The sequence below is a fragment of the Chlamydotis macqueenii genome, chromosome 10 (genome assembly GCF_036417535.1).
Source record: "Chlamydotis macqueenii isolate bChlMac1 chromosome 10, bChlMac1.mat, whole genome shotgun sequence".
In the NCBI taxonomy this organism is placed as follows: domain Eukaryota; kingdom Metazoa; phylum Chordata; class Aves; order Otidiformes; family Otididae; genus Chlamydotis; species Chlamydotis macqueenii.
In genome coordinates this window covers 5,858,207-5,885,577 of record NC_141565.1, presented here as the reverse complement: position 1 = coordinate 5,885,577, position 27,371 = coordinate 5,858,207, and the positions used below count along the sequence as shown (strand labels likewise).

General features: G+C 41.4%; 1 protein-coding gene across 3 annotated transcripts in view; it reads right to left on the bottom strand.

Annotated features, from left to right (window-relative positions):
* Window positions 1-27,371, bottom strand: part of LOC104485787 (6-phosphofructo-2-kinase/fructose-2,6-bisphosphatase 4) — a 49,423-nt gene that overhangs the window by 9,512 nt on the left and 12,540 nt on the right. For 2 of the 3 annotated variants that reach the window (XM_086755647.1, XM_086755648.1), the window contains exons 1-12: window positions 23,352-23,457; window positions 16,064-16,180; window positions 12,364-12,460; window positions 9,761-9,827; window positions 8,508-8,582; window positions 7,579-7,635; window positions 7,135-7,256; window positions 5,262-5,469; window positions 4,717-4,863; window positions 4,028-4,132; window positions 2,219-2,348; window positions 1,778-1,840 (exon numbers count right to left, since the gene is read on the bottom strand). In XM_086755647.1, coding sequence (XP_086611773.1) covers window positions 1,778-1,840; window positions 2,219-2,348; window positions 4,028-4,132; window positions 4,717-4,863; window positions 5,262-5,469; window positions 7,135-7,256; window positions 7,579-7,635; window positions 8,508-8,582; window positions 9,761-9,827; window positions 12,364-12,460; window positions 16,064-16,180; window positions 23,352-23,457 — 1,294 coding nt within the window. Of the gene's footprint in view, window positions 1-1,777; window positions 1,841-2,218; window positions 2,349-4,027; window positions 4,133-4,716; window positions 4,864-5,261; window positions 5,470-7,134; window positions 7,257-7,578; window positions 7,636-8,507; window positions 8,583-9,760; window positions 9,828-12,363; window positions 12,461-16,063; window positions 16,181-23,351; window positions 23,458-27,371 lie in introns of those variants that run through there. The other variant, XM_086755649.1, reaches the window with a different exon arrangement.

Sequence of the window (27,371 nt, the reverse complement as noted above, 5' to 3'; positions counted from 1 at the left end):
ACCGCTACACTGAATTGTTGGGTAAAAGTCTAATTCATCCTAATCCAACTGTCAGGCCGTAACAGATGTTCCTCTAGCAAAGATCAGATGCTGAGGGTGGGAAGGATGCTAGCTTCAAACGCCAGGAAGAGCAAATCCCTAAGGGAGGGGCTACCCTAGAACAGGATTAGCTGGAACGTGTTAAACACACCACATTTGATCCTGCATCCTGCCTCACTCCAGCCAAGTGATACATTAACTTGAAATAATGCTACAGAATAGTAGTGTGTAAGTAGTTTACACAACCCTTGTATTTTCAGGTGGTCAAATTCCAAAAAGTAGGTCAACTGAAATGTGCTAATGAGACATACGTATCAAACACTTTAAAAGAGAACAATGGCATTTCTTTCACTGAAGTCAAAAGGACAAGGACTGTATTTCATACTATTTCTTTTCCTTCCTCATTTAGCATGTGAGTAAACACTGCAAACATCCTAGCCCTATTAAAACTTAGGAGCAGATGAACAGTCACCCAACTTCCCACTAAAAAAGAAAACCCAACAACCCCCAAACAAAACAAAACCAACCTCAAAACAAAAACCTCTGTTGAAACAGGCTGAAACTAGCAACACAAGAGAATCCAGTTTAAAAAAAAAAAACAAAAACAAACAAGAAAAAAAAACAAAAAAAACCCTGTTCTAAATCTGTTTCCAAAACTCCAGCTTGTCATGCAAGGCTAGGAACACCAGATGTCACCAAAGCATAGCCGGTTATTACTTACTGTAGGACAACACTGTACTTAAATGACAGATTCTCTTCAGACAGATATCCTGGTGTAACAGCTGGTTACTTTGTCTCAACTTTATTTGAGCATTAACAAAAAACAAAGTACAGGTCTAGACCACTATTTCTCAAAGCCAATAAATCAAAGACAGCTTTGCATTTCCAGTTAATAACTCGACTAGCAATTCTTGGCAATACATTTCCTGGTAGGCTGTGTAGATAGTTCTGTTAGTCTATAAATAATCTTCTGAAGTGTGATATCAGAAGATATAACTAAGCCATCACTTGAAAATTAACAGCTCGCACGTGTTAAGCTGAGGTTGAAAGGCACACAAAACTTAATTAGCAACCAGCCTAAAACCCAAGAAGTACATGCTGCAACCCGTACCTCATGCTCTGCAAGCTAGCAGCAAATCTCAGTTACAGCCCCTGAGCTAAACACCAGTAACAGCTGCTGACAAACGCCAACAACAACAAACAGGGTAAGTTCACATGGCACTGTGAAGGTCCACAGAAAAATACTTCGGGAAAAGAGAACAGAGTTATTTAACAGTAAGGGGAACACCCTAAAATGATAAACCTACATAAATGTAAATTTGCCTGTCTTCTAAAAAGCCACACCCTCAAATACATCAATAAAAACTGAGATCTTACCATACCAGACGTGTAAATGGCACGAGTTTGCCTGAAGAACTAGTGAAAAAGCATACTAACCAAGTACAAAAGAAAATTGTCCACCAGCAGTTACAGCCACTGGTAGTTTCAAGCTTTCACTCACTAACACATACGTATTTTCTGGCATAACGCAAGTGTGAAGCAAGGGATTCAATGATTCTAACAAAGCTGTACAGGCATATATGCAATGTCAAACCTAATTGTTCAATTCTGTTTTAAAGCAAAATACATTAAAAATGTGTTTTAATTTAAATGCTTTACAAACTTTAGTGATGACACAGTACAGTTAGATTTATATATTTTATATATATATATATATATATATTTTACTACTACTTACCATAAGCCACCGGGGTTAGCTTTAAGACAGTATGCAGTGGGCACTTCAGGTAAGGCAGTTGTTCTGAAAAAAATCAAACAACAAATTACATATGAAATACAAATTACAAGAATACTAACTTTTCTATTATGTTACAGGTCAACCACTTAAATGTCTTTTTATCTGACAGTGTATCTGTTTTCCTCCCCTACCATGCAACACAGATGCTATTCAAACAGATCAAAAAACAAACATTACAGTGTTTAAAAGGTGAGGAGTAGCTCAATAAAAATTAACTACCAAGTTTCACATGTGGGTCAAATACAAAAAAAATTACACTTGTGTACTTGCCTAACAACCACCCTCTGATTATAAAGGAAATTGTTATAACTTCCTGTTTGGAACCTTAATCAATAAATTTTCAAAAACCAGACCATTTGGAATGCACAAAGGAAGATTTACCTGCAGGCTTGTCAAGAAAATATGCAAGCAAACAGCGCATGACAGCTTGGTGACATATGACAAGCACATTTTCCTGCCTTTCAAGTTCCATAATTACTGGCTCCAGTCTCTGAACAAGATCTTCATAGGACTGGGTGGAGAGGAGAAACACACAGCACATTAAAAATGGAAAACCCTTTGAACAGCATATGTATACATAGTAGATCTTACTTTTGTATTAGTCATCTAAACGTTATATTAGTGCACAGACAAATACTGAAATAATTTTCCTTAAATTAAGAACACAGTCTGGGTCTTCCAGACTATCAAGGAGCATACACAAAACAAAATAAATCCCCCTCATGGAAAAGCCTTATTAAATTAGTCACTATGGTCAATAATTTCCACAAAATCCCTAGAATTTAATTTACAGCATCTACAAATGTACAGGTTAAGTCTTGCACATAATTTTCCACACCTCATCTTCAAAAGCAAAAATCTGGGAAGTCCAGCCTACAGTCAACATACAAAGAGTTCACAAAGCCTGACTTGTTCAGGCTGTCCTTTGAAAACCAACTGTGGGCTTGATAAACTGGCCTGGTGACGGCAACCACCATCCCACCAAAAGCCACAAAGCAAGGAGGTCAGATTTCTCTTGCAACCTATCCTGCACACACACCAATCACACAATGAATCTGCTGCTGCAGGTAAACAGCTGAAGTTCTGCATGTGCATGCTTACGTTAATTTTCACATGCACAGTAAAGACAATACCTCCAAAGCACGCCACACATTGCACATGCAGAGAACATAGCACATGACTGACCAGGGCAGGGAATGACCACAGCAGACAGGCTTCACCCCAGACCCAAGGCAGGCACAGGGTTGGAAAGGGGCACTGCTGGTGCAGACCTTGGCAAGAGAAACTCAGTCTCCCAGCAAGGAGAAAACAGAGAAACTGCCTTTGGCCAGCAACTGAGATCAACTCATCACTCCAGAGCGATGAGGCAGTTTGAAATGTTTGTCATCATGCTAGAGGATGGCATCAGTTTGAAAAACAAGCACTCCTTGTTCAAATGGATCAGAAGAACTTTGCAGCCTAATGACTGCCTCATTAGTAAGGCTAGGGTCATAACTGCAAGAATACTGCTCTTATCACAAGCTGCTCTTTGCACAGTGATGACCCTTGACTGCTCAGGAAAGAAGAATTCAGAGCTCTGCTTCCTCATGAAACAAAAGAGCAGCTGGTCCAATTACTCCTCCACCCTGCTGCCCTGAATCCTAAGCCTTTAGCACCCCCAGACAGGCCGTGTGACCATCTGGTAATTAGGGCACTGTAACGGGTTTACTTTACAAAAGCTGTCAGCAAGTTATTTTCCCAGAGTCAAGGAGCTGATATTAAAGTGAATGACCAATGTGGCTACACAATTCTGTAGCATTTCAGCCAGAACTGAATGCAAAACAGCAATTATCTATAGCAAGGATGAAGAGAAGGCGGCAATCCTGGTAGTATGTTTGCATATGCAATAGTCTGAAGCTTTGCAATCATTCTTCCCACTTTATCACTGCGGGACCAGCATAGAAACAACGTCCACAAGATCAAAGCTCTCAACTGTTTTTCTAGATCTACTGTTTTATTTTTCAAGCCCTCAATCAAATTAAATGGTCTGGACTCAATCTTTGCAAGCTCCTACATGCTTTCCCCTGAATAAAGGAACAACCTTTTCATTAACTTTCTTTTTTTTTTTTTTCCCTCTTTCTCAAGCCAGCATGCATGTATTCAAGATGACAAGGAAGCCCCTTCACCTTAAGAGAGAAAAAAATAGCATACCTCTCCTTTCGGGTATCTGTATCTGTATTTGTCTTGGTCTCTCAGTGCAAATTCTAGTGGATAGTTTTCCTGTATTTCTTCATACGTCATTTCTTCACACACTCCCTACAGGTATTTAAAATAATTAAAAAACATGTATTTCCAGCAGTGCAAAAAGCAGGTATCACGCTTAAATAAAACCATATATAAATAAACTTTAACAATTGTATTTTGTTACTCTGACACTGAAAGACAAAATTGTCATGCATGATAAACTGGACACTCAGCTGGACTCAGATGTGGTTAGAAGGAATCACTGAATCCCTACACAAGTGAAGCTCCATCTATGGGCAAGTACAGTCACTGAACAACCTCAAATTTTAAGTACTGCACCTGCTTATGCATCTTACAGGTGCAGCTGGAAAGTGCCAACCAGCAACACTTTCTTTCCAACACCCATCTACCAAAAATTTAATAGCATTGAAGCTTCTACAGAGAAATGTTTTAGTGGGAAAGACAAATCAAAACTAAGTTAATTATGGCAGATATTAATAAAATTTTTAGCATTGTTAACAGGAACTAATGACAATTTTTCCAGCCTCTAGAACCAGCTTAAGTGACTTGCTATCCCATAAAAGGCATACAATACAAAACTAAGTACTCTCTTCACCCCTAGCAACTTATGAGACATTTAGAAAGGAAGAACTTACTGCATCTATCTCATTCAAAACCTTCCACTGCTCGTAAGGCACTCCCAAGGCTTCAGCAGTCTGAATTGTCCTTTTCATCTGGCTGGTCCAAACTTTCAGATCTTTGATATTTTGCTCATTAATAAACTGTGCCAAGCTTTTGGCAAACTGAAAGAAAAACCATGAGACACTGGATGAGGGTTCAGAGCCAATATACAGTTTGGAACACACGGGTTGTAGCCTCTAAACTCATTATAACTTTTCCAAAAGGCTCTGTCAAAGTTTTTGCTAAGAAATATAACACATTCCATTACACCAAGAGGGACAAGGAGGGAAGGAAAGGAGTACAAGGAATACACAAGTTTTCTGCAGTTCCCATCTGTACTTCAAGGAATTTTCCGTTCAGTTTCCACTACCCACATATGCAACTGAAAAAAAAATCCTTCTTAAACATGTCAGGAGGAAAAGAATGTAGAAGAAGAAAGCCGTAACTATACAGCACAAACTGCACACATGCATAGATATACACACAACCCAGTCACAACACTTGTTCAGCAGGTACATACTTCTTTCCCCCTGACAGACAGTCCAGGATCTCCTCCTATTCTCCCTTTCAGGTTGAGTTCACTCTCTCCGTGTCGACAGAGGTAGATTGACCGAGGAGTCACGTGGATATTCATGAGGTAGTAGACAATTCGGCTCTGGATGTGATCCATTACTCTGTTCACAAGGTAACTCCTTCCAACATCCATAATTTTAATATAAGAAAGATCCCTTTCACGAGCAAACAAACAAAAAGTAAGATTCTACACAGTTTCTATTAGCATGTACCACAATCTTCCCACCCTCTCCCTCATTATAAAACAAAGGGGCAATAAGCCAAAGCAATAAACAAACCCGTAATTACCCACGGAACATGCATTAGTCCCCAAGAAACAACTCAGTGCTCCAGAGGTACAGAACGAACGCTATTCCTTTCACAGGTAAGCTGCTCACATCACTTTCTTTTCTGTTCCCTCTACTTGCACTTTGTCTCTCAAATCTAGATCCTACTCTTGGAAAAATACAGCTCTCCCACCAAAAGGAAGATTCCGTGGAGTCATTCAACTGTGGTAGCTTCAATAAGACACGCAGATGTCTTATGATATTAGGTATTTTTCTCCAGGTTACAAACACTTCTCCCACAATAGGTATTTGCCTGACTGCACCCAGGGGCCAAAAGGCACAGTCACTACTTACCCATCTCAGTTAACCCTTCCAGAAAAACTACACCAGAGGGACCAGGGACTAGCCTGAAGCAAGACATTTTCTCGACCACTTTATCAACAACTATTTATTAACACTACTGTAATTTACCCTACCACTACCTTCTCTCAGCATCAGACAAGTTATAATTTCAATTTTTACTCCTTATCCTCTCTCATCTGAGCTATAATTTCAGATAATTATCTAGTTTAAAGGAGGAAAAAAGTCTAATAAGCTGAAAATAACCACTACTGTTTTCTAGCAATGCATTTGAGACATCACAATAAAACAACAACTTATAATAAAACCAAATGGAAGTGATGAGAAGCAAGCATCATCACCTCATCTCTGATAGTACCCTTTGGAGTTAATCATTACTCTTTCACCTAGGCACAGCCATTAGGTCCATCACAGAAATTACACGCATGAACTGATCTGACTCAACCAGCTTCACACGGCTTACACTCAATTACATTAAAACGCAGGTCAGTCTTCTCTACAGCACTGGTCCCAAAATAAACCACAAGGCACCTGGTATGAGCGCAGCTCAAAATTTGACACTGAAATCCTGGACTGCAGAAAGAGAAACAGGGCTCCTTCTCACACAGTTCATCCCTACCTTACTTTCAAGTGTTGAAAGTCAATGAAAACCAGATTAATGCTCTGGCATTAGAGCAAATAATCTAGCTATGAAAGTTTCTTACAGCCTTGCATCTGCAGGATAACTTGCAAGCACAAACAAATAAATTTAGAAGTCATGTTTTAAATACTGATGTGTTCAAAATTAGTCTTAGCCATGTCAACAAATGAAGTTATGCTTACAAATCACTCAGGTCTCCTCTACATACTAAAAAAAACCAAAACAAATAACAATCAATCACTACAGCAAGTCTGGAATAATTTCTAAATGCTGGTTCTATTCAAGAAGAATCATACCATTCTCCAAGTGGGAAAACAAAAAACAAAACAATATTGTTCCAGAGTAGGCACATTAGTTAATCTTCCTCAAGCAAGCAAGTTTCCAGGCTACACCCCCAGAGTTAACCCACTCCAATTTGCCAAAAGAAAGAGCTCAAACCATTAAAAAAAACCCCATGACCAGAAAGCCACAATCCCCAATACGGGACGCTCCATCCCGTAAGGAAACATCTTCAAATAACCCAGCTGTGATCACAGTATTATTCCATCACTTACTTGTCAAGAGTTTCATCTAACGTCTCATATGAGTTCTTGTAGCACTCTATCCTTTTCATGAAGTCTTCTGTTGCTTCATCATTACTACAATCAACATAGTCAGGACTACCCAGCTTCACTTGCTGTTTAAAATAAAAATAGGAGAGTAGTACATAAGTTTCCCTTTTTAACAATTTAAAGAAACAGGAAGGGAGAGAACACAACACAAACTTATTTTTGGAAGTTAATTAAAATGCATTAATGTAAAGCAAAAAGAGCTACTCTTCATAGAATTACACTTGAGCATAGAACTACTCACATGGACAGGAGAATAAGTCAAAAGTGCTCCATTAATGGGAGGGGGTTTTTTTGCCATTGGGAGTTCTTTTAATGTACTTCTGAAAATACTGAGCCACTTTAAACCTCCTGACTTTAAGCAGTTAAAGCAAATTTTCCTATACTCACCACAATGTTTGCAGCAATGACCTCTGGATCTACACATACTGACTCAACAAAAAAAGTCTTCAGTTCAAATGGGAAGTCATGTGAGGAAAGAAGGAAGGAAAAAGATACATTAAAATGCCTTTGGAGACTAACACACACGACCAGCACATTCACCACTTCCATGCTAACCCCTTTTTAACAGAGACATGCCTTAAACTTTCCTCCATTTCCTCAGAAGGTTTCTCCAAACCGTCTTATCAGAAATTGTTGGCTTACCATTCCCTGAAGCATCATGCTCTCTACTGTTTCCCCCAACAATGCTTATAAGTGGAAAAAATTTGCAGTGAGAAAAATTTAGGATAGAAGAGGAAGAAATAAATGGGAAGGATACAAGTTCAGCCACACAAATGGTAACTAAGGCTTCTGAAATAATAATAATATAGAAGCCTTTCAACTAATGGAGTAGCCTCACTTAAAAAGAGGTTTGTATTTTGCTGTCTCAAAGGTTTATGGAGATGTAAGTTTAGAGGAAATTGAAGTTTACTGGAGAACAGCTAAATGCAAAGCTATCCTAGACAGAAGGCAGAAAGCCACAGAAAGTTTTTTGTTTGTAAAGAACTAACACAGAATTCCCCATGTGCTTCTGCAGCAAAAACCTGAACTGCACTAAGAACAATATTTTAAGTAGCTCTGTCTGACAGCACACTCAGAACTACAGGTCCAGGATGACAGAAGTGAAGCCATGGCATAGAAGTACAAGTGTTAAAGACAAGAAAAATGAGGAAGGGGTCATTTTTAATCACAAACACTAAATGTTCTACTGACTAATCATCTAGGAAGGATGGGGCTTATGCTAGTGCACTTCTTAACTTGAAGTACAGATAAGGGCAAAACCACCACTGTCCTACTTCTCCAGGCATTAGCTCAGAATTCCTTTGCTTCTGGCTCACCTTATATCCATTTTCTTCACCAAATTTGTAAATAGTTTCTCTACGTTCTCGAGTCGTGTTTGTAGCATCAAAGACCTAGAAATAATTACAGAGAGTTTTAAAAAGCACCATAGCCTGTGAAAAGCACTGTTAGTAACAACAAAAATACATGTTCAAAGTCCCTCAATGCGAAGGAAAGCAATGGAAACACTTACTCTTCCCTCTACCCTGCTACCTCAAACATACTCAACAGAAAAAGAATACATTGCTACTTTACACACATTATTTTCTTAATAATAATAATAAATTGTAATATTTTGAAAGCATTACTAGCAGAACACTGTACTTAGAAGCAGCAACTAGAACTTAAGCCTAACACAACACAGGACAGAATCTTCCTCCTGGCCCCTATCAGCATAGTTTTTCAGTGAACTTAAACTACACAAAAAAAAGATGCCGCAATCAATATGCTATTCAAAATGCAAGCGTAAAACTTTTGAAGGGCAGAAGATCTGCAAGACCTGTAAATCCCACCCATGAACTAAAAGATCTAAGCAGCCATTTTTCTAAGAACTTACGTTTAGCTCTGAACATACCAGTGTTTTACCAAAGTATGAAGTCTGACAAAGTATAAAGTTTACCTCAAGTCCCCAGCAGAACTTATAATTACAGTTAATGGTCTTCCCTGATTAGTTAATGAAAACACCAGAGTTGTGTCAGTAAAGAAAAACAATGTTATGCACAAAATATTATTACATCAGTAGTTGAACAGCTGATGTTTTGTATCCTGCTACTAACTACTCAGATACGCAGCAATTTATTTTTGAGTTTCTCCTGCTCTCTTCAGGGATTTCTCATGTCAGTAACACAACTGCCAAGGAATACCTAGGGTGCTTTTTGTTCAGTAAGTCTTTACCTTTCATTCGGAACACTAGACAATCAGATGGAAACACAAGTGCAACCAAAAACAACACATGTGTTTAACAGTTACATAACGTGGAGAGAAGGGGGACATTTTGCTTAGTGTTACCCTCTCCTCAGTTAACTCCTCAAATCAGAAAGGCCACTGGTTGCTCAGTACAGCATCATCACCCTGAACTTAAGTGTTCCTTTCACTGCAGCAACAAGGCAGACTTAACATACAACTCCAAAAGAAAAAAAAAATCTGATATACTGAAGAGACATTTAAATTACTCAGGCTGTATATTACCCAGCAGACACACACCGTTTTGTAGGTAAACATCTCAAGAACATGTATTCAATAAGAAACTTACAGCCACATGCCCATTTTCTTCACTGAGGTACTGTCGGACATCATTCAGCGCTGCTAAGGCACACTGTCTTAAAAATGAAAGAGTAAAACTCAAATGCTAAATCAAAGTTATTTTATTAATGCATTTGTGCACTGCGACACTAGTCCACTGCAAATGTTAAATAACATCCCTCAAAAACATATTTTTTAATCACACCCCTGCCACGTACACACAAAACACGGGGGGGGGGGGGGGGGGCGGGGAGAACAGAGGTCAACCAAAACTACATGAAGAAAATGCAGTCATGGCTGTCTGCCTAAAAAAGACCAGTCCAGTGCTCCTCTATGCAATTTACATCACCACAGCACACCCATCAACTTTGCTGACCAGGATCAACTTTCACTGATCTGAAGTAACATCACTGAATCATCCCTGCAACTGTATTCTTTTCCCAATTACCTATTCATAGGTATTTGCTTCTTAATTTGATTCTCAAAGAGAGAAAAATAAATCAATTTAAGGCTTTTGTCCTGGGGCCCTAAGCTAGAGTGGACAGACAACTATTTTTCAGTAATCTACCACTCTTTTGAACCATTGTCTAAAAACTGCTTACATAAAAAAAAAATCTGTTAGAGTGAAACAAAATTAGCAGCAAGTATTAGAGATAGAGGTGAAAATAATATCCCACTCTAGTCACCAGCCCAATGTAACTGGTACTGGAAACTGCTGAGGACACAAACTTCCAAAAAGCTCACCTCTATGAACTTCATGCTTGTGTTAAATCTGGACAAGAATAAATTCATTTGCAACCTTCCTATTTCCCCAGCATGAATACTACCTTCAAAGTCCATTATGATTTCAAACAAGTAATACTGGAGGGCAACATTAACATTGTGTATGATTTACTCATTAGTAAACAAAGCTCCATTTATTTCCAGCAAGTATAGTCTTTTTGCAGTACCAACACAAAAACCTGTTTCAGCAGCCTTTCCAGGCATTATTATTTTGACTTCCAGACTGAAATGCGTAACTCTTACATTCACCATATTCTGCATGCACAGCTTTATCTTAAAAAAAAAAAAAATGCAGGCTTTCCAATCCTGACAGTATTTCCACATTAGCATGGTTAATAGAAGTCAGGAACAGATTCATCAGTCAAGTCTTTACTAAATAAACATAAACCCTCTTTACTCATTGCTAACTAGGCTGATTAGCTCACACAGCCCATTTCACATTATATTCCCCACCATTTAGTCTAACAGGTGACACAGAGGCATGTTAAAAGGCTCAGCTCTACCTCTAAGCAAAAGGTAGAGGCTTGCAAAGCTAATGCACCTCATTAGTCCCATCACTCCTTGGTCCAGAAGATTTGGAGATTCTTATGCAAGTTGTCCTCCTTTGACATTAGCAACACTCAATTGCTGCTGAAGTGGAAAGGGAAGGGAGAGAGGACAGCCACAAAAGAAAGCCCAGACAGTAGGAAAGCCCAGACATTTTTTATGCTTGAGTTGAAGCAATTAAGAACAAAATAACCCGTATTTTAAGTACCCTAAACAAATCACATTTCCATTCCTCTAAAATTTCTGTTCCTTCTCATTTCATACTGCACACTTTCAAATCACAGAATGGTTAGAGTTGGAAGGGACCTTCAAAGGTCACCTAGTCCAACCCCCCTGCAAGGAGCAGGGACATCCCTGACTAGATCAGGTTGCTCAGAGCCTCATCCAGCCTGGCCTTGAACGTTTCCGGGGATGGGGCTTCCACCAATGTTTTCCTGAACATACTAAAAAAAAAAAAGACCATGAACTATGAAGAAAATCAAAATACCTTCCCATTCGATTTTCTGTAAGAAACAGATAGCTCCCTCTTGCTCTGACCTTCTCTTCATCTACCCCTTCTTCTCAAGGACTTTCCTCAAGTCCTCGAGACTTGACTTTGTCTCAAGTGCTTCATCTGGACAGATATTCACACGGGTGCTCATCTTGCTTTGCACAGCATTAGCAAAATACGGCCATTTTCAAGGCAGTGCACCAATTTGACCGCATGAAGCACCCACATGGTGGCCAAAAAAACTATTTCAGGGAGAGAATAATAGTGTTTCATTCCCGCTCATTTCAACAGATAACGACAAATACATCCAAAGTACTTTAGGCAAAAATTCCAGTACGCAAACCAAAGAGAAAAGCATTTATATGGCATTTTAGGAATTAGACAGCAGAAAATCACATCTATTAGTTGATACATTACAAAAAAAGTAAGAAAAATAATAACTATTGTTAAAACTGCTTTGAGTGAATGTATCCTGGAATATCTGCAGGAAATGACAGCAATCACAGCCTACTAAAGATGAAGAGAAATCCACTTTATGTCTTTACCTCCTCTGCATTTTTGATACTTGAGATGAAGCAATTAAGAAAAAAATACCCCAAATTTTTAAGCAGCCTAAACAAATCACTTTTTCATCTTCTCTAGAATTTCTTTTCCTTGTCATTTCATACTGCAGTCTTTTAAGGGTCTTCTTGAGCATACAAAAATGGAACTTAAAGCAGTCTCTAAGAGCAAATTACACAGGGCACCATTTAAATACCATTAGCATTGTGTAGCCAAATACATTCAAAACTTACTTCCTGATTTTCAAGCCTTCTTCATTGTCAGGCAGGAAGAATTCAAAAGATTTATACTTTTTCACCAAATCTCGACGATACTGACCAACATTAAATTCTGCCAAGAAGAAACCAGTATTAGTGGGAACTAATGATATTTTCGTAAAAAGGACAAGTTATGACAGCCAAACCACCTGCAAGGATAAAATAATTCAGCATGTACTAAATCAACATATCATAGTACCTCCTGTGTTTTGGGGGGTTTGTCTGCTCATTTTTAAATACAAAGACAACAACAAATCATGGAAGTGGCAAAAGAACATTTGGGCAGTAGGGTAGCTTGAATTGAGAAGCTCGACCATATTTCTGTACCCAGTCTGCCAGTTTGCCTGTAAAACAAATTTTTACTCCTTTGCAAGGGCTATGGAAGGGTTGGAAGTCTATTCCAATAGTCTACAAAGGACTATTAATAATCTAGCTTTTTCTTTTGTGTGTATGAGCAGTGAAACAATACTCTGACAGAACCTCCCAGAACTTTCAGCTCTTATTTAAGCCAGGAAGAGTTCTAAACAGGACTAACTGATCTTGCTTTTGATAAACGAAACTTAAAATTCAAGTTGTGGAAACATTTTTTCAGAACTCTGCTCAAACACTTCTTAAGGATCAGTACATACTATTTCACAACCCCTGTTTCATTTATTTTTGAAAAGCTTAGGTTGCAAATAAATAAATAAATGAAATCAGCATAAGCACTGAATACAGTGTTACTGTGATCTCTTAACAGCAGTCAAAGAAAACTATTCCTTATCTGGGCAAAGGTCTATAAGGTCTACGGCTGTACACGTGTCACAGTATCAGCTATGGGATTAGGGCAAGGCAGTTCTGTTTTGCTGCACAGCAGACAATGACACCGTAACCTAATTAACTTCATTTGACAGCTCTGAAAGTAGGTCTCTGAAGTAACGTTTAACTTGTTTCTGACCTACAGGTTCTCTGCTGAACTGCAAAGCATTTTTTTTAAACATCAGATCAAACTGAAATATTCTGTTTGAGACGCTGCCAAGTTAGAACTACTTGCCAGACTTCATTTCTGGACAGAGGAATGAAGTAACAGACAGTTGCTGAGTTGTAATTAAGAAAAAAAAATACACATAGGATAAAAGAGCTCAACCATCAGCCGCTGTATATAGACTGCTGTTGGGATTAGGGGCAGAGGATAAAGAAATAAATATTGTTTATCCTCCCAAAAGTCAATTTTGTTTGAATTCAACAATGTTGATGTACTTTTTTTTGCGGTCAACTGTATGACACGGATTATAGCACAATCCAGGTTATTCTGTGACAGGTTTAACGAGCACTGGCCATGCTGGCTACAGGAAAAAGGTGGTTCCTTGTAAGAAAAACAGAATATGCAAGAAGTTCAGATGGTCAGTGTTGTCAGGCAATAGCTCTTCAGAAAAAAAATAATTGATTTCCTAAGATAGAATAGTTACTGCAAGAGGGTCATGCACAGCAAAGGAAAGAGTGCTATCTAGCGGGACAATCTTTAGCCCTTATTATTTGCATCCACCCCTGTGGAAAAGTTTCACAAAGCTAACTGGTATCACAACTACCACACAGCCAGAACTATTCAAAAAAGCTTCCCCAAGTTTAGTATCTAAAAACCACATTGCAACACCATTCTATTCAGGCATCTAATTGACCTCATTTCCTTCAAAAAGCCCAGATAAGAGTCCTTTGTATTTTTAACCATTTTACATTCTCAACAACAGAGGATTTTGGAAGGAATAAAAGAAAACACAGAATTAACGGCTGAAACGATTCAATAAACACAACCCTGGGCTATTTACCTCCACCTGGTCTCGAACTCTCCAGCTTGCTTAATGCATGCTACATGAAAAGATCACATTTATCTTTTCTCTGGTTTACATAACCTCCTAATTTTAACCATCTGTCTCAGAGAATAAGAACACTTATATTAAGCACACACCTATTTTAAGCCACTAAGAGCCAAAGGGTAACAGATGTTAGGGCTACTCAATACCTTTCATGTATCAATTCAGTCCCAATCAGCTGGTACTTTAAATTGACTTCAGCTTCAGCAAAATTGCATCACTGATGACACAAACAACAGGAAGGGTCTTTCCAAGAAAATCCCAAGTCACCCTTTCTAACAAACCATAACCAGCAACCTAGGGTGGGAAGCTCACAGGGTAGCTTTCTGTTGCATATTTTTGTAAATTAGGCAGCAATGCTCTATTTTTTTATTAAGCACAAGTGCATGTATTTTCTAATGTGCTGCTCACAGTAGGCCATGGAACTCTTCCTGTAACTGGAGCAGACCACCTGTGCCTATTTTACTGTACTCGGGATATATTCAACCAAGCGTGAGCCACATGTGAACAATATCTTGTTTGTCATCCTTTACTGGAATTCCGCTTTTCAAAGCTCACATAGTAAAATGCTCAACACAGTGACACATACAGATTATCTACCTAAATGTACGTCAGATGTGTATCTAGGCTACAAGCATAGTCACATCACATGTATTTATCAGCTTGGATATAGGCTAGCCTATTTAGATTGCTATTCCATTTCAGCCTAACAGATAAAGTTGAAGTCCCTCAGTATCCGATACTGCTCCTCAGAAGGGTTATAATGTGTGAAAACAGTCAAAACTCAAGTGATAATTTAAATCCTGTAAACTTTAATACTCAAACAATGTAACAAACCCTCCATAATGTCTTATCTAAATAGAGCACATTAGACAAGCCTCTAAGAGCTTAAGAAAACACCAACTCAAAGAGCTATACCCTAGAATCGAAAGGCCGTTTAAGCACAGGATAGAACACTTCATCTTGACTTCTTAGAGCTATTAGGAAATACATCTGACTATCCAGCCAGAAATCTACACTGTAGTATGATCTAATATGTTAAACATTATATAAATTATTAACTAGTAATAACTATAAAGCTACCATTACTGCAGACAGAATCACAGAAAACTAAAACTATCTTCTTCTACAAAGACAGAAGAGAAGGCGGGGAAGATGGCTGCTCAGAACCTCAAACGGACTTAGGCCTCATCTACTTTTTGATCTTGGCCCACCAGATACCACAGCAGCTCAGGAATGAAGCAGGACAGGACAGCCAGGTCCTTGGCACAGCCAATCTGAGCCGCTATTTCCCACAGAAAACACACATATGCAGTCCTTAAAAGGGGACAAGTGGCTGCTTCAATTCCTTGAGCTCTTAATACTCAGGAAAACAGCTTAACTGTATTTGTGGAATGAGTTACAACAAAGAGTTACACAGAGAATTACACATTGCACAAAGTTCACAGAAAAAGATGGAGAAGTCAGAACTTTAACCCAGGAGTGCTGATGGCTTGTCCACTTGTAAACGAGATTGCCTTTCACCCACATAAAGAAAGGGAGGAATTAAAAAAAAAAACACCCTACTGAAGAACTGAAGCATTATGGGACAAGGCCAAAAAGTTACTTACACACCTGGTAGAACAAGGAGGTAAATGAACAGTCACCAGAATTTGATTAACATCTGAACAGAACAGAGAGCCTGAGTACGCTATGGCTCAGAAGTAGGTTAAAAGCAGAAGCATTTTGAGCAGTCAAATTTGGCAACAAAATCACTGGGAACTAGGTTATAAAAAGATCTAACATCTGCCCTGTCCTTCTGATGTAATCAAAAGCAAATCCATCACCTTTTGTAGGCACTCCAATCCAATTTAAATAGCGTGTCAGCTTCTTCGAGATGTAAGTTTTTCCTCTTGCTGGGAGACCCACCATGACAATCAGAGTAGGGCAATTGGTCATACATACTGAAACAGAAAAACAGAAAACCAGGATTTACCATTAACATTCCCACAGAGCAAAGGCTTACAATGCAGTGGGAAATCATGATCCATGTGCTCTCCGAGGAAGTGACCGTTCCAGCAGCTCATGCACGGTGTCTCACTATTTCAGGGGGATTCTTCAGGAGTACAGTGGACCTAACCAGGTTTCTTACGCTGTGCTGAATTTTGGAAGGGCGAGTCAGTGGTAGTGCAACGCTCGACACGAGGTGTATGCAGGCAGAAGATAAGAAACCTATGTATTCGAATACATGTTTTAAGACATACAAAAACACCATCAAAAAAAAGGACACTGACATCTTAGGCCCCTATCTACCTCAGTTTGGTGCTTGCATTGAAAGGAAACTGCAAGGTGTACACAATTTTTAGATACTTTTAAAATCTTTAAGACAAAATCTCAATACTGCTCCACCTTTTCCTGGTTTTGCACGAAACAAGCATAACAGATGCACCTTAATATATTATAGTATGAGATGGTACTCACTATTTAGTGTTTCTCCTTTAAATATTACCAACACAAAATTCTCTCTTGAAACAGAGCTCATTTTGACTATTTTTCTATGGTTTCTAGGAATAAAGCACAAGCATTCTATGCAATCAAGTACAATAATCTGATATACAGATATACCTACAGAAATACTCTTAAAATTAAACAGTCTTTTATTTTAAAAAATACTGTATGAAGTTATCAGTAAACCTTGAGGTATTCCTTTCAATAACAAGTTTTTTGAACATTTTAATTGCACAGAACTATGGATACCTTGCATGAATCTATCACAGCTTCAAGGAACTGCCTAAAAAGAAAGAATACATTAAAGTGGCACAAAGATATCACCAGCTCCCTCCATCCCGCATTTCAAAGAGAATTAATTTATACAAAATCCACGTATACATCAATTTCCTCGATGTCTGATAGAGGAGCAATCAATTCACTCCAAAATACCAAACCTCAGTGTTCTGCTGTAAGGCATAGCTAAACTGCTGCACAAAGCACTGTGCCCGACTGAGATTCCCAAGCCTTACACTGACAAAATTCTAAGTGACTAAGTCACTTAGAGAAATCTGGCACCACAGCTACCCCACACAGCAAACCCATCAATAAAGAACAAACAGATTAGCAAAGGCAGGTGCACTTTCCCAAAACACACACTGAAAACAAAAAACCAAACCACACCAAAATACAATCAAACCCAAAACCCATTAGAAATACATCATTTTTCATGGTAGAGCAGGAAAAAGCTGCACCAAACTTTAAACCCATGAGGAAGAGCCTACTACTCTATGCAATCAAAGTCACAGGGAACTGAATGCAAACCAAAACAGATCCATCCAAACACGTCCATGTCTCCAGGAGGACACTGACAAAAGCCCTCAGAGAAAGCTCCTCTGTGCAGAAGCCTATGAACAAGGATAATGTTTTCTCGTCTCTTTTCCTCTTTGTCCTAAATTCAGGCCTGTGAACCCCAACTCCAAGAGAAGACTGGCTCACAAGAAACAGTCTACGAAGTACACTGCTTACTAAGCTTCACAGCTTTGCTTCTGCTTTTAAGGACAACAAACCTGAGATGAGAGAAGGCCCCTAGAAATTTTAAGCGAAGACATTGTTCTTCAAAGTCTGTTCGAAAGGTTCTTCACCTGAAATACCTCGCTTGAGTTTTAAACAACTTTCCAGTGTAAGCAGTGAAGTAAGAGCTGTAAAAGACAAACCAGGATACGTACAGGCTCCATATGCTGCCCCAGGTCCACTTGCTCTACAAGGAACTGTGCTAACCGAAACAGGCTTCTCTACCCGTTCTGGACAAAACTTACCAGCTAAATTATACCTAGATCACCTCTTTTCTTCCCCCCACCCCAGAGCAAGCTATAAAATTTAGTCTTCTCGCAAAACACTTGCCTTTTGGTAAGGTAACAATAAATCTATACTACAGTAAAACTAAGGGCTAGGAAGCTATTGTGAAGAAACATGCAACCTGCTTAAATCGCTGCTTCACAGATTACACCGACAATCGCTAAATCAAGTCCTACCGCCTCCGTCAGTTTGCAGCAGATCTCACTGAGCAGCAAACTGGAACACAATGCACAAGAGGGACATTTCCTCCTATTGCCAAGCAGTCAGCATGCAAGTTTGGCATCACCTACATTTCTACACAAATTTCCTCAAAGAAAGTACAAAAACTAGTAAAACTGCCTTTGTTAGAGCCCTATTCATACAGTTTAACACGTACGCCTAACCCGGCAGCCTGATCACTCCATGCACTGCCATTTAACCAGTGTGCAACCGTACAGCAGAGACCAAGGGAATTACCTACTGATCCCAATCAAACAAGGTGCCATCCTACTCTGACCAGGTGCCAGGCTGACCGAGAGTGCTTTTCCTCATTAAAAGCAAATACCAGTAAGACAGATGCCCTGCACACCAAAAGGACAAATACCACTGATCGCAATGATCTTAAATACTCTGCTTTTAGATAATGCCATATCCCTGTAAACGCCACTACACAGTACCTGGTGCTACAACACATACCACCCGTTAGTACCTGTCTTCAACAAAAGGATGCCAGCTTGCAATCTAAAATTCAGGACAGTAAAAAATGCTTGGTGTTCTGGTTTAGATGGTCAACAGTGGTGGCAGTCTAATACCATTCACATAGGTGGCACTTAGTGACAAGCACACCTATGCATTTGGAAGTAAAAGTCAAAGGCACATTTGCTGGCCAAAACCGTACCTGTTAACAGCTAAATTACAAGACTAAAAATAAAAGTATGCGAAGCAATTATTTTATTTCTTCTGTACCTCTTTATTTTAGTATTTTCCCAATGGCACAATGCTCAACTCCCCTTTTCACAGCACCTCACCATCATTCACTCTAGATGAAAAACAATTTGCAGCACAGAAGTAGTTATACAGGTGCAAGTCATACAGCCAAGGCAGACTCCTAAGTGCAGCTTTCTCTCAATTCCTTATTGCTGGATTGCCTTGTTTACCACCAGAAATCTCTCTACACCATCTAGTCTCAAGAAAACAAACTCATTTTTAAATTCTGCTTCACGTACGCAACTCCAGCCCCAATCTGTGCTATCAACACTGATTTTGCCAGAGGAACATACACATTCAAGACCAGCAAAACAAAATTTACAAGGTTGTATACCATCATTTGCTAAAGATATTCTATGACTTGACTCGGGTTTTTTTTTTCTTTAAAATAGATGTTTGTAATATGTCTGTGTAAGATTGCATGTTTATAAACAGCAGCATCAAAAAGAAATGTATGTTGTCTCCCATCGCATAGAGGGAACACACAAAAAACATGCTCAAAATACCAATCAGTGAAAGAAAACAGCCAAGTGAAGAAGTGCATTAAAGTCAAGTATTGCAAATTAAGCAAAGTCATGATCCCAGTTAAAAATTTCTTACGTACTACTGAACAAAACAGCAAGTCGCAGCTCAGAGTAAAATTACGATTGCTGTCCCTTCTAAAGTTTAAGATTTAACAACCAAGGAAAGAAGAAACTACATGCTCACTTCTTGCCTTTTAAACTCTATTGTGAAATAATCAAGATGCAGAAGAAGGTTGAGAAACCAAACCAGGCCATTGAACAATCTCGAGCAGCTGTGCAGTATTTCATTAGCCCTCAAAACTCACATGATCTTGTGAAATCAGAGGCAACAGTCAGTATTTTTCAAGTTCACGTACTACCTAACATATGATCAGCTATCTCACACAAAACGAGATTTTGGTTTTTCCTTATCTGTGTTAAATTTTTAAGTAAACTTCTAAGGTCAAATGCTTTTTGTATCAAGCTGCCACGGTTAGCCATCTTAAGTTTACAAAGGATTCCTGCTGTTTCTATGGCCTTCGACTCAAGGCCTGTTCGCCGAAGTCGCTGTACTATTTAGAGACTCATACAGAAATATCTTTAACTATAAGCCAACACAACCACCATTCCAAATAAGGTTAGCCCTACATGTTTTCCTCTATCATTTATCCAATTTAACTATTGCTAATCCATTTTCACCAATTACAATAATCGGTCACCCTTCTTCACATCCTGCAGGGATGAGTTCCCCATCCTGCTCCATGATTGAAGAAGTCCATCATTTCCTAATCCATCTCTCCTCTTCTCGTCCAAATCACCAGTTTCTAACAACACCTTGGTACAAGGGATTCAGAATTCATATCTGTCCTCTAGCCAGCCTTGAGTCACCAGCTGCTCCAAGCAGCTCTGCCATCCACTTGCTCAGGGTTATCATTTCCTTCCCACAGCTGTGATGCCCACAGCCATGTCCCCACCACACATCCTGATCCTCAGGCTACAGCTGGGTGTTGTCATTACCTCATTTGCTTTCTCCATCCTCAGTTCCTAGGGTTGGAAGTACAAATACACATGAGCAGCAAGAGCTCAAAGGGTAGAGTTCTCAAGAGCAAAGATAATATTCATTCGATACTTTTTTTTTGGACCCAGTCCACATTCATACTGCCATGCAAACAGCAGATAATTATTAGAATGACGAAATTCCAGCAGCTTTAGGGAAACAAAGTCACTAACTGTAGTAGGGGGAAAAATAATGTTTAACCACAGGAAGTTCACTATTTATCTCTCACTCTATAAACATCCTCTGCTAGGCTCTCAAAATAATTTTTACTACAATATACTTTGCTATTTGGTTTTTTATGTCCATGTTTGTAGTCCATTGCTCGAGCTTGAAGCAATGTGACAACCAATGCCAACACTAGCTTTAGTGCAACATATTTACAGACAAAACCTTTCACAAACGACCACAAAAGGTTACATTACTAATAAAAAAACCCCATGCATTTCTACTTTCTTAAAGTCTTACTTTGGAAGGTAATTTAGATCAGTTACCTTTATTTTACCCATCTCACCAGCTGCAAAAGCTCAGTCTGCTCAGTAGCCTGCATGCAGCCAGAACTCCTCCTTGAAGACCTCATAATGCACAGACTAAAAGATCTAGCTCTTCAAAGCCCCATGACAGCTAAACCCTGACACAGCTAACGAGATTTCTTCTTCCCCAGACAACCGCAATCTGTCAGCTTTCAGAAAATTACGCTAAAAACAGCTAACACAGGTAAGTCCCTTTGAAGATGGATCTGCCAAGTCCTCAACTGGAAGAGTGCATGATTCTGCTCATCCACCTTCTAGAAAGATAAAATAAGATTAAAAGTAGTGCAGATAAAGGTCATCAGCATGAACGAGGAAATAAAAACCCAACCAAAGGAGACAGAAAGAGTTCATCTTGCTTAGCCCAGAAATTCAGAAGACATCTAAGCGAGTAGCTTCACTGCTTCCACTGGAAAGCTACTCTTGAGGGCAAGAAATACACTTCTGACTTGAGCTTGTATTTTTCAAACAGTAATATTAAACACAGTCACCTGCAGCAGCAGACAACTGCAACTGGTCAATCCAAGCAGTGCCCCAAGTGACCCAAGCTGGGCAGGCCCATCCTGAGCTGCCACAGCACAGCTACAGGGCCTGCTGGTCACACTGGCCCACCAGAGCAGGGGGGACACAATCTGAGGATAAAGGACTCTGCAGGCCCATTGCATGAGAAAAATACAAAGCATTCCCAGTTTGCTGAAACAAGATAGATGGTTTTATCAAGGAAGTGTAAGTTCTGCTCCTCTCTACGCTGCCTGTGATTCTTATGTGACTGTAGACATATCTGTATATTGCAAAAGCAAACACATGCAAAAACAGAAGGATTTAAAAAAATATTTCCAAAACTTTTCTTTTTAGCAAAAAGGTTTCTCAATTATAAGGGGTTTTGGGCACCAAAAATTCTAGAATCCTACAAAAAAGCAAGTATGTAAAATAGTTTGTTTAAAGTTAGTTTACACTCAATATAATCTAAACAATTCTGCCAAGATGACTACAAATGTCACTAGATTACGTGTGACCAATAGGCAATTTAGTTCTTGGGGAGTTTTTGTAAAACAGTGTCTGTGTCAAAGCTATAGCAAGTGTTATTTTGTTTAAGAACTGATGCCCGTTAAGGCCACAACGAAGCATTCTACTTAGTGTGTTTACAGAAGCCATTACATACACTTTCTAAGCCTTTGGCCATTTCAGCTTTCATCTCCTTTTAACACCTACTATTTTTCATATGCTGGAGTAATTCAGTTCACACAAACACATGCCTGCTTGCCTAGCAGAAATCAAGAAAGTTTGGGGTATTTTTTTCCAGCAAGGGCTGGACCAAAGCAAGAGCAGAGCCGAGAGGCAGCAGCCCATGGACGCCTGCCACACGAGCAGAGCCCTCAGCTCTTTCTGTCAGCGCAGCCTCTTTGCATGACAAATAAAAACAGTTCCACAAGACAAAGCCCCTTTTGTCTGCAAAACTGCAGTGTATCGAACCTCAGTTATTTAAGGAAGGGGGGGGGGGGGGAAGAAAAAAAAAAACGTGAAGCAAAGTTTGTTAATAAATTATGGTTTACAAACCCCACAGCCGAAATCCTTAGAGGCTGATGACTTGGTTGGCTGCACCTCAAAATAAGGAAAGGCCATTAACTCATACAACAGATGGCCTGATACAGCATCGGCCTTAAAAAAAAAAAAAAGAAAAAAAACCACCACAAAATACAGTGACATTTTTAGGCGTCTCTTCAAGAATATACTGAATATAAACGCTCTTCGGAACCTGGGCGTTTAAATAACAAAAAAAAACCAAACCACCCACAAAAGCAACTGGAAGAGATACTCTTCCCAGCCAAGCTTTGTTGCCTCCCGCTGGGCACAGATCCAGCCGCCTGGGGGCTTTCTGCCATCCCCGGGGGACCGCGACCGCCTCGCCCAGCAGACACGGTCGGTCCCGGGCACATCAGCCCCGGGCCGGCTGAACCACCGAACGAGCCCTTCGCACCAGAGGCGCGTTAAAGGCCAGGCAATGGGCCTGGCGCTCAGGGGGGGCGGTAACGGCGGCGATGGCGGGGCCCTCCCGGTCCCTCACACCCCAAGGCCGAATCGCCCCCGGGAAGGGTCCGCGGGGCCCCGCTCACCCGCTGCGGCCCAACCGAGGAGGGGCGGCCGCTCGGGGGTCCCGGTGACAGCTGCCGCCCGCCGGGGCTCCGACAGGGCGGCCCGGGCAGAGCCCCCGCTCCCTCCCCGCCGCCCCGCTCACCGCCGCGCTGGGCGCTGTGCCCCGCCGGCAGCCCATTGTCGTAGGGCTCCCAAGTCTTCTGCAGCGGGTTCTGCGTGAGCTCCCGCGCCGGCGACGCCGCCGCCATCCTCACTCGCCTCCCGGCTCCCACTGCAGTGGCGGCGGGCGGGGCGGCACCGCCCTCTCCGCTCGGCGGGGGCAAGGCCGCGCCGCCCCCTGAGGCGAGGCCGGGCGCGGGAAGCCGCAGCCCCGCGGCCCCCCCCGAGGCAAGCAGCGGCTGCCCCGGCCCTGCGGAGGCCGTCGGGCCCGAGCTGCCCTTCCCGGGGCTTCCCTGCCTCAGCTTCCGCCCCCGCAGCGGGAGCAGCGGCCCCCCTGCTCCCTCGGAGCGGCCGGGCGCAGCCCCCCTCGCTCCCAGGCCCCGAGGGGCAGCGGCCCGGCAGGCCCAGGCCCCGTCGCGCAGTTTTTCACCTCAGGCCGGCCCCGGCCCACGGGAGGAGGGAGACGGGGGTAGGAAAGCGGGGGCTGCTCGCCGGGCGAAAGCCAGGAGGGGGTCGTCGGGGTGCGGCCACTGCTCTGCAGCCAGCGCAGTCCGGCTGCAGGGAGCACCAGGCTGCCTCAGAAGAGCCTTTTCAAAACCCTAAAAATAGCGAGTCTAGAGAGCACGCAGTGTGGTTTAAGAAGTCATGCACTGAATGATGTATTTTTCCAGTCAAACTCTATTTTGGCCCTGAAGGTTAAATTCATATCAATGCAGAAAACCAAAAATAAACAATAGGATTCTGACATCTTGTTCAGATACCAAAAACACCTATTCACAAAGCACGCGGAAAGGACCCTGTGCCGCAGTAAGAGCGGCAAGTGTGGCTAATTTCAACATCCAGCTGTCGCATTTCCACATCAACCTCAGCTTTACAACTCAGAGAAACCCCACAGCTAAGCCCATTAACAGGGCTGATCAAAGCCCTAAGAAAGCCAAGTATTTCACTGTTACATACATCTATACATTTTACAGAAGATAAATGCAACACAAAATATGGTTGTGAAGTGCAACACGCATTTTCATTCACTCTCAGGCACTCAAGACTTTATGACACTGGCCTAAATACAGATGAAAGTCAGTACACACATATATATATATTTTTTTAATACTAGTCAGACTCTGAGCATCTGAGGATCGTTTTTAGTTTTTCTATTCCATTACAGCTAAAAGCTGAAAATCAGTTCTCAGAAACATTTGGTGAGACACCCCTGGGAGAATTAGCACTGTTTTCCAAAACCATGTTTCCCTGACCTGCCCTTCCATCTTTTCAAAGTCAATTTCCTTCTCTTCAAGACTCATTACATTTTCCAACTGCAGGCATCTACACTCTATTTCAATGCCAGCATTTTTTTCCCAATTTTGTTTTGAGTTGATAGCCAAAGTGGGGAGAGGCAGAGGGGATACAGGAGTTACATTAACAAGAGTCAGAAAACTAGGAGCAGGGAGAGTGAGATTTTGAACACCTAAAATCATCTTGGTTTCTCCTACTAAGTCTGTATTTACTTCCAACAGTTGCCAAAAAGACTTGTGAGCAGGAACAGTTTAATCTGTGTTCCAGGTTAATCCTAGAAGCCTGTCTCCTATGTGCACACAGGAAACTGGAACAAACAGATGCCTGAACCCAGGGTAGAGTCCAGCATCAGGACGTACCCGCCTTGCCCAAATCACAGCGAGGCATGCCACCACCAGAATGCTCCAGCTCTCCCAACAGTGCCTCCAGTAAAGCCAGGACAGTCCACAATTGATGTAATATTAACAAAAATAAGATACTAACAGGAACTTCAGCTTAGAAAATACACTTCTCAGGCTGGTTTGACATACATTAAGTAGAAAGATGCATTAAATCCTTCCAGTTTGAAGAAACAAAGTTTGTACCTCCTTTCTGCAAATCCACACAGCACACCTCCTTTCTGCAAATCCACACAGCACACAAGAACTGAAACTCCACTCACCCACGTGCCTCGCAGCTGAAAACACCGACCTGATGTTGTTTATACAATAACAACAGTTCTCAGAGGTCTGCAGGCTGAATTACCACATTTCTAAGTCTTGTCCCTCAAGCGGGAGGCACATCATCAGTGAACTCTTCTTGCTCAGGCAGATTTAAACCAGTGGCACCTGTGCAGCATTTAAGTAAGGGTTTGTCCAGGTGTTTGTAATGGCATTAGAGGTGTGCACAGACACCTGCTAGCCTTTTTTTCTGTGAGGTAAAGATTTTCAGCTTGACTGATGACCAACTTACATTATTATGTTGTTGATCAAACTTATTTAAGGGGTTTTTCTTGTACAACCTCAGTGCAGACATGGACTCTGAGGACACAGAGAAAGCAAGTACAGAAATATTGTGCCACTCCTGAGGTCTCATTTCAAAACACAGTTTTCAAGGGCACTACATTCAATTCCTAGAAGAAGAGAGAACAAATAAACATTGCTCATTAGATTCCCAATAAATGATAGAAAACACCTTCTCCACAATCACATTTGTCATCAACCACTGTCCTAATACAACGGCTTGAGAAGCAGGGCTGATTCCTGCAGGTGAAGCAAGGGGGAAACTCGGCTTTGTTTGCTAGAGGGAATCCACAAATCAGCTTTCACTCCTTAGAAGGCTTTTACACAAAGCTTCTACTCTCAGGGCCATGCTGAGCTGAAAGCTTACCTGAAAATGCACCTCTCTGCAGACGCAAAACGTTGAGAGGAAAGGCAGTCTGGGCAAATTGACTGCTGCACAGAAACAGAATATGCTTGAGCCAAGTAACAGTTATTCTTTTCAAATGACCGACTGACAAGACAGGAAACTCTCATGGTTTAATGCATACAGCAAGTGGTAATTATTTCTGCGATGGGGAGAAATAAAAAAAGGAGACTGAACCAAGGCTTATGCTTGGTTCAATGCTTATGCTTGATCAAACAAACACTACTTTGTATCAGTAAATAAGCTGTATCATACAGTAACCATATAAAATAAGTTCCACAATGTCTGCCAGTCACTTTCATATATATCTCATTTCCATAGAAGAGATAACACTTTATAGTCTGACAGCCTATAAAACATCCATAAACCCCCCAACATCTCCGCCTCCTGTCTTCCCACCATCACTCCAGCAGCACCAGCTCACTATTGGGAATAAGAAGAGAAGACCTTCCAGTCGTCCAGGTGCCCACACCCTCGCCACACTGAACACAGCAGATACAGCTCACAGAAAAAACAGTTCACAAACCCTTCTGCAGCACCAGAGATTCAACAGATATCAGAAAAATGACTTAAGGATATCACAGATGGCCAGAGGTCACCTGTGTGGTTCACAGGAGCAGGATGGCTGCAAGGGAGTCCCCACGCTGTGCCAGGCCCCAAGATTAAGCATGTGAGGTGTTCTGGCACCACGCTTACAACCCTGACCAGACTACAACACTGCCCTGTTCCTGCTCTCACAGCACAGCATGAAGAAGCTTTTTCTGGGAAGTTCCTGAAATACAGAACACAGAACAAAACTTTCAAGATACAAAGCTGCTAAAACTCAAGCTTCCCATTTTGCCCTTCTCATTGCCAATATTTTTAAAAAGCTGCTGGTGATGTTAGCTGCACTTTCCCCAGAAACAGCGCACCACAGGCAATCAACACTCGAAAGCGTACTGGGCTGTCATCTTGTGTATTTACAAAATGCGACACAAACCGGAGATTTGTACAGAAATTTAGCGCTGTGGCGGGTGTTCTCCTTCACTACGCACCTCTCCGGTACCGCCGACAGCCTCCCCTCGCCCGGGGAAACCCTGCGGTCACCCTCGCTGGGTGATCCCGCCTGCGCCCGCCAGGCGGCGCCCTAGCACCGCCCGCCGCCGCGCAGGCAGCGCGCCCCCTGGCGGCCGGCTGCGGGCGCCGGCACCCGCCCTCAGCATCACGCTCCCCGGCAGCCACGGCCACGCCAGCGGCACCGGGGCGGGCTGGGAGGGCAGAGGGGAGCAGAGCGGGTGTTCGCAGGCAGCAAGGTGCGAGATGAACG